At 40.3% G+C, this 8,477-nt stretch overlaps 1 protein-coding gene across 1 annotated transcript; it reads right to left on the minus strand.

Moving 5' to 3' along the window:
* Positions 1-606: 606 nt before the first annotated feature.
* Positions 607-5,036, minus strand: LOC137272419 (ankyrin repeat domain-containing protein 50-like). The gene is made up of 2 exons (XM_067804803.1): positions 4,931-5,036; positions 607-2,288 (listed from the first exon to the last, which is right to left on the minus strand). The coding sequence occupies exons 1-2, from the start codon at positions 5,034-5,036 to the stop codon at positions 607-609; spliced, it is 1,788 nt and encodes a 595-aa protein (XP_067660904.1).
* Positions 5,037-8,477: the final 3,441 nt, after the last annotated feature.

Here is an 8,477-nt window from a genome sequence, read left to right on the forward strand (position 1 = left end):
AACTTTAAAACTGTTCACTATTTCTTCACCAACCTTGACACAGAGATTGGTCAAGTAGTGTACTGGTGCCTTTAGGTAGTTTTAGAATTCCGAATACAATATCAGTGACATTTTCATGACAAGTTTCTATTTGTCTGAAACTGGTGGCAGTGCTCTCTTCCGGAGCAGAACTCTAAAACCGTTCACTATTTCTTCTCCAAACTTGGCACATAGATATATCAGGTGCCTTTTGGTAATTTTTGAATTCTGTTTAGAATATTTTGGCGTTTCCATGGCAACAGGCTTGACTTAGACTGCAATCGGTGGTTGTGCTCCTTTCAGGAGCAGAACTTTCAAAACCTTCCATTGCCCTACTTCCACATTTCTATATACAGACCCAAACATTGGACATAATCATGATGTGTAGACCTATTCAGGAAAGATATGTGGGAGATATTGATGACTTTGATTACTTGTTTTATTGTCCTTAGATGACAAAGTGTCTATACTTTACATGTATTTATGGCGAATTTGCAACTTGTTTTTGTCGTAACAGACATGTTATTACAATTTATTGCTAGATTATCTAAAATTAGCCGCTGTCTCTCTATCTTGGTAGTCTAAAATTCACAATGACATGACATATTGCGCAACCTCCAAATGTCCTCTCTTACTGGCCAAGTCAACAATGTTTTTACCGTCTTCATCTGTAAGTGAGAGATTAGCTACATTCCTTTCCAGTAGTTCCACCACTTCCTTAAGTCCCAGCTCTGCTGCTATCATCACTGGTGCCCGCTTCTTCAATCCCCTGCTTTTAATCTCCACAGAGTTCAGTGAGGGGACGTATTTCACTAAATCCAGTTGTCCGTGGTAACAGGCATTTTGGAGGATGTTCCACACATTTTCACTGAGTGAGAAATCAGTGCCATGGTTTACGAGTAACTCTACCACTTCCTTGTGTCCCTGCTCTGCTGCTATCATCACAGGTGTCCGTCCCTTCCATCCCCTGCTGTCAATGTCCACCGAGTTCAGTGAGAGGATATATTTCACTACATCACTATGCCCTGCGAAGCAGACAAGGTGAAGGATGTTGTCCCCACGTTTATCACTTAGCAACACATTAGCTCCATGGTTTACGAGTAATTTCACCACTTCTTTATGTCCATGTTTTGCTCCTACCATCACTGGTGTCCGCCCCTTCCATCCCCTGCTGTTAATGTCCACCGAGTTCAGTGAGAGAACATATTTCACTACATCAAAATGTCCTACGCAACAGGCAAGGTGAAGAATGTTGCTTCCCGATCTTTTGCAGAGTGACAGATTAACGCCATGGTTTACGAGTAACTCTACCACTTCCTTGTGTCCCCGCTCTGCTGCTACCATCACTGGTGTCCGCCCCTTCCATCCCCTGCTGTTAATGTTCACCGAGTTCAGTGAGAGGATATATTTCACGATATCACTATGCCCTGCGAAGCAGACAAGGTGAAGGATGTTGTCTCCACGTTTATCACTTTGCAACAGATTAGCTCCATGGTTTACGAGTAATTTCACCACTTCTTTATGTCCATATTTTGCTGCTACCATCACTGGTGTCCTCTTCATCCACCACCTACTGTGTATGTCCACCATGTTGAGTGAAAGGACATACTTAACTAATTTATAGTGTCCGCGTTGACATACATGGTGAAGGATGTTGCCTCCCGATCTTTCACTGAGTGACAAATCAGCTCCATGTTTTACAAGTAATTCCACCACTTCTTTTTGTCCTCTTTCTGCAGCTACTATCACTGGTGTCCTCTTGCGATGTCCTAGACTGTTGATGTCCACCATGTCCTTTGAGAGGATGTACTTCAGCACCTCTGCACCTCCTCCACGGCAGGCGCAGTGAAGGATGTTGTCACCAGTTTTATCCAACAGTGACACGTCAGCACCTTTGTCCACAAACAACTGCACCAAGTCTTTGTTCCCGTTCCCTGCTGCCAGCATCACCGCTGTCCTCCCGCACTTTACTCTACTATTGATGTCCAACATGTTCTGCGAGAGGACATACTTCACCACCTCTACATCTCCAACAAGGCAAGCTGAGTGAAGGATGTTGATGCCAAATCTATCAACCAGCTTTATATTAGCACCTTTACTTACAAGTAACTTCACCACCTCTCTATGTCTTCCACCAGCTGCCAACATCACTGGTGTTCTACCAGTCCATTCACGACAATTAATGTCCGCCCGTCCTTGTGACAATAGGAATTTAACCCCTGACAGGTTCCCGGTCTTTGAGACGGTATGAAGGTCACACAGTGGTGGAGCTGTAACAAAATGTCAAACTCGAGATAAAGTTGTAAGTATAAGTATAAAAATCTGACAACGGAGAACATTAAAACCACAGTATTTGAGAAGAAACCCAAGTAGGTAACTCTAAAATTGGATTTTGAATTTGGACAAGAGAATGCTAACAACTCAAAGTAGATCGCCTTACTACGTCCTGATGAGAGCTTGTGGTGCCAGACCCTGGACTAATAACTGCAATTCATTGAAGTTAGTCCTTCATCGTCTACAGTTCCACTCTACTACATTTTTGGAATGCAAATATGCTTTGGTTGGTTGACTGGGGGAACTACCCAGCACCTGTCTTGCAAACGAAAAGCTATGCACCCTAGTGTGAATGTTTTCGGACACATCCATGTCCTGTAGGCACCCTTGAACAGCCACCTCCTCGTGGTGGGTGCTGGGTAACGCTAAGAGCCGTTCACCGCCGTTGTGGACCTGGGGGCATATTTGCTACTGGTATCTCTGGTGTTGTCTGTTGCAGATCCACAGAGCTAGGAGGGTAAATTATATCCATTACGATCATGGAACCCCCAAACGATCGCATGAGTCTGATGATTCACTCATTCTCTATAGAAGATGAGGCTCCAACAGTTTTAATCAACCATGACAATTGGTCTCGTTTCCTTATCACTTGTCTTCATTGGATAATGGCCCTCTGAAACTTAATCACGTTGCCATTGCAAAGGGCATTGACGGTTTAGCAGGCTAAGTACAAGGAGTTACAAAACTACGTTCAGGTTCTTTACTGATCGAATGCAAAATAACAGAAACATTAGAAACTTCTACTCTCGACCAAATCACTTGCAAATGTCCCTGTGACGGTCTCTCCACATTGGACATTAAACACCAGTAACGGCCTTGTCCGTGATACTGGATATTGCCTTTCAGACATGACAGAAACTGACAGTGACACAATTACATGCCCAAGGGGTGACAGATGTTAAACGTTTCACTGTCAATAACAATAACGAAATTATTAAAACAAACACTTATCCGTTGACATTTTGCGTTCCAAACCATCCAAAATAACCGAAGACTGGTTACTTTCACCTCAGGGTTGAGACGTTTATTGCTACCCCCTTGAGGTGTTACAAATGCCAAAAGTATGGTCATGGCTCAAAGTCATGCCATAATCCACAAGCGTGTCATCGTTGTGCCCGAAATTGCGAAGATGGTAATCTGTGTAACAAAAGCCCTGTTTGTGTCAACTGTTCTGGTAACCATCCATTATCAACCCCAGAAGCACTTACCGGAATCGTGTTTAGAGACCCTTTTAAAAATATCCTTCCAGTTATAGACCCATTTCACTAACTAGTTATGTTTGCAAGATTATGGAACGCATGATAAATAATCAACTTGATTGGTACTTGAAAAAAAATAACCTTATAACTGATATACATTGTGGTTTCCATAAAAACAGAAGTACTGTCGATCACTTGGTGCGTTTGGAATCATTTGTTAAAAACGGCCTAATTAACAAACTCACGCTGTGTCTATCTTTTTTTGATTTTGAAAAGGCATATGATACTACGTGGAAATATGGAATTTTAAGAGATTTACATGACTTCGGATTGCGAGGTCGTTTGCCTCAATTTATAGCCAAATGTTTACATGACAAGACACCTACAAGTCTGCGTGGGTTCTACCCTGTCTGCTCATTACAATCAGGGTCAGGGTGTTCCACAAGGCAGTATTTTGTTTGTGACAGTATTTAGTATCAGGATGAACAGTTTATCAAACGTTTTCAATTGATGGATCATTATTTATTGATGATTTTAATGTTTCTTGTCGTGGGAAAGATGTGCATACCCTTGTACGTCAAATGTAGTTATGTTTAAATAATAACAATAAATGTAATGTAAATTATGAATCAAAAACCAGTTGTATACATTTTGCCGTAAAAATAAACCACATAAGGACCCAGAACTGTTTGTTAATGGCACTCCAAAGTTGTCAAGGAGGCCAAGCTCTTCGGGCTGATTTTCGACTCCATTCAACTTTTCTTCCGCATATCAAATTCCAAAAAACTAAATGCCTGAAGGCACTTGATTTATTGAAAGTCGTGTCTAATTCTAATTCTACACTTATATAGGTCACTTGTCCATTCAAAGTTTGACTACGGTTGAATTGTATATGGTGGAGCCTGCAAAAGCAGCAAAAAGTATTAGATTCTATCCATCATCAAGGTCTATGACCTTTTCTTGGCTCGTTTCGAGCTTCACCTGTTGACAGTATGTACGTCGAAGCTGATGAACCATCTCTTTAACAGCGACGTATAAAATGAGCTTTACAGTATGTAACAAAACTATATTCCAATGAGTCAAACCCTGCACACAACTGTGGTTTCAATCCTCTTTAAGACTATTTATACAATAACAAATCTACTCTTGTTCCGCCTCTTGGTTTAAGAATTAAACCACATATTTTTGCTGCCAGCATTGAGCTGGATAATAATGCCCCTTCTTTCTTTCTCTTCTTTCTTCTCCTCCTTGGCAGTTGGTTAGGCCACAAGTTGACCTAACATTAACTACATATAAAAATCAGAAACGAATGAATTACAGTTTAAACAAGAATATAATCAATTAAAACATACATATAGCAATTATAAATCCTTATTTACAGATGGGTCCATGGACGGTGGCTTGTGCCACTGTCACTGGCTCAGGAACAATGTCTTCTAGATTACCGGAAAACAGCTCAATTCGTTTAGCTGAAGCAAACGCCATTTTACCCGCGTATCAAATATATTCAAAGGCACCCTAAGCATATACAGTCTGTAATCTATTCAGATTCTCTTTCTTGGCTTGAAGCTAATAAAAATAGTCCTTGCAATCATCAACTTTTAATTGAAATTATTGAATTGCACAATGATTTTGCCCAGTCACATAGGCATTTCTGGGAACACAATGGCCGATCTAGCAGCCAAGGCAGCACTCAACAAATCCGTGACACTACTTCTTATTCTATACACTGGTTATAAAGCTACCATTAGATCTTATATCCCTGATCTGATGCAGAAGAAGTGAGACACCCAAGTAGACATAAATTAAATACAATAAACCTTATATTGGTTATACCTACTTGGGTTGCCAGTCCAGGTTTAAAGGAGTCATCATGCGGCGAGTCGTAATGGTCATACGAGATATACTCGTGAATAATTATTGAAAGGTGAGTATCCTCGGATCTGCATCCCTTGTGATGAAATAATCACGGTCAAGCATGTCCTGCTTGACTGTGTCGATTATTCTGTCACAAGGGATAAAATATTTCAAATCACGAACTCTGAAGGGTCTTTTCAGTAACAAAAGTTCTGGTTCAATTCATGCATTTTATAAAGAATTAGTTTTGATCACAGACTTGTAAATAGATAAATATTTTATGATTGGAGGTTTAAATAGATAATTAAGATTATTATTGGCTGTATCCTTGAGAGGATTAAAATACTGCACAATTATTGTCCTTCTGAGAAGGTACTTAAGTCCATAAACATTCGAAGTAAATTCAAACTCTATTTTAATCGTAGTATATGTGTCCTTTTAAATGTAAATCCAGCTATGGTCCATGCAGGTATCAAAAGTAAGTCCCCATGGTCCCTAGTATCTACCTTCAGTTGTTGGCAATTATAGACCATATTTATATTCTATTGTCCTCTATAGTTAAACATCTTTAGATTTAATTACTGGTCTTATATATACATCTACGGAACCGTCCTAGTGACACAGTCTGAATTTTTTTATCTCCTAATTAGGACTTATTATTTCCTAATTAGTACTTGTTATCTCCTAATTAGGACTTATCAGAGTTTAGAGGTTTGTACTGGATCGGAGCAAGTTGGTTGCCTTCGTTGTCTCAACCCTGATTGTAAACCAAACGTTACTGTGTTCTGTAATCTGATTGGTTGAAAAAACATGATTAAATGGTATTAGATTCCCGGAAACTGAAAGACTATTCACTGCCTATTGACACGTAAACAATTGTTTTGTTGTGTCATCAACAGTGGGGACGTCATTCAAATCATATTGTGACGTAAAGTTAGAATGACGTCACAAATGAGCAACTCCAGATGCTACCATGGGAACCAGCTGAAACGGCCAGCTGATGACACTTCACTGCTGTATCCGTGTTCGATGAAAACGAGTGCAGACACTAAAAACACTCTGGTTTACTTTTGTGTTTACAATAACACCCGGGAATTGGCCAACACATATTTATCTCCTAATTGGAGCAGCGTTTTTAATTGGCATTGGTTTTCATTTGTCTGCGTAATCACTATATTAGGATTCTTGAGAGGCATTTATAAGTTGCTGAATATAACAAGACGAGTATATGTATGACAACTTCTTTTTGCTGTCTAACGCGACGTTTCTGGGCCACTTCTTGAATCTTCTTCAGGTGATAGAAACAGGACTACAAGACATATTATATATACCAGTATTTACAGGAAGACGATAAGTACATGCATATACAAACAAAGCACAGAGTACAGATCAAATGCAGTTATAAAAGCAATGATAACAGGGGTAAAGTGAAGCCAGGTAACAGATGTGAACACAACAGACTGATATACAAATAATTAGAGTTACAGGAGTGAGTGAGCGAGTTTAGTTTTACACCGCACTCAGCAATATTCCAGCTATATGGCGGCGGTCAGAGTTACAGGAAGCCTGCGATGTGCATGTGTATACAATCAATAAATAGAGGTTATATAAACGATGATGAGGAGATGTAAACACAAGAGAGTGATATACAGCTGATTAAATGACATCAGGGGTGGCTTTTGTGATGTTCCAGGCACTGGGGAGATATACACCTTGATCTCTATTAATCTCTGGGGTTAATGTCCTGATGTTGATAACGTCTAGTAGTTTTCGTTTGTGCCAATCGTGAACGTTGGTAGTCAGGGTGCTAGTCTGTTGCCAGTCAATGAAATTGATTCCGTAGATATCTGTGATATTTACCAGTTGTTTTACTGTTCTTCGTTAACAGGGTTTTAGTTTCTTATATTCAATCATTCTACAATGTCATTATTACTTGTTCTCGTCACGATATTCAGTTACGTCTTAATATGAGCATCCATCACAATAAAGTGTGGCCAGTAATCAGTTGATTTGATCGAGCCGAGTTCATTATCATCACGCTCAGTATCAAGTGGACGTTTTGCTTTTTTGATTGGGATTTCATAAGCCATGGGTAGTGCTGAATGGTTCATCATCCGAGCTCCCCACCCACCACGGCTTATCAAGGAGACAGTGCTAATAGCATGATTGTGGATCTCAGGTATACCCGGATGATATACTCTAGCAGAAAAACAAATATAAATAAATTATTCTATCAGATTGGCCCATGAGCCGTCGCTTCTGTGCATCTTTTCTCTAATTTGAAAGCCATGTATCATATTACATAGGAGAGAACATGTCAGTATTGTGTCCAAGCAAAACCAAGCCACATAATGATAGAGCAATGAAATGTAGTGCTCGGGGCTTGGCCAGGCGATTGATGGAACACGACCCATTCAACCACCCGTCTAGGTGACGTAAGGGGCGAAGGAACGCTATTCCTGGAACCAATACTCTCAAGCACCAGCCTTCCATCCTCCACTGACACATGGTCACGCAACCCATGGCAAACAGTTTGCCCACTGCGATCCAAAGACCAGCACTGGGGTGCTGTGAACCACGACTTCCCCCGGATCCACAATGGGGATCGAAGAACTCTCATAGAGATGGGACATACAGAACGACTGAGAGAGTGCATCATGCACCTCCCTGGATAATACACTTACCGTCCATACAGACCTTTTTACAGCCTTCATCCACACATTGTGAAGTCTCATTGCAAACTTCAGCACCACAGGACTCAGTGGGGACCTGAAGAAGAAGTACAGCTAACTCTCTACTATCAATATAATGTCAACAGATCATCATATGTTCATACAACACCTTTTTGATAACATTTTACGTTATATCTACCATGGGTCTTGTCTGAATTTATTGCCATGTCAAACATATGGTGTCAGATATACCAAAGACCTTATTCAAACATGTGCCCACAGATTATTTTCAACATCATTTATGCAGTGGAGTTTATTTCATTGTAAGTCAGAAGTCCCAAGGGCATTGATTATAATATGTCAGGTTTATCAACGGCCTTCTGTGCCACACATATAG

Source organism: Haliotis asinina, chromosome 1, assembly GCF_037392515.1.
Source record: "Haliotis asinina isolate JCU_RB_2024 chromosome 1, JCU_Hal_asi_v2, whole genome shotgun sequence".
Lineage (NCBI taxonomy): Eukaryota > Metazoa > Mollusca > Gastropoda > Lepetellida > Haliotidae > Haliotis > Haliotis asinina.

Coding starts and splice junctions, on each gene's coding strand:
- LOC137272419 (XM_067804803.1), bottom strand. CDS start 5,036: ATGGCGTTTGCTTCAGCTAAACGAATTGAGCTGTTTTCCGGTAATCTA. Junction 2,289..4,930: donor CACCGTCCATGGACCCATCT/GTAAATAAGGAT, acceptor ATTTTGTTACAG/CTCCACCACTGTGTGACCTT.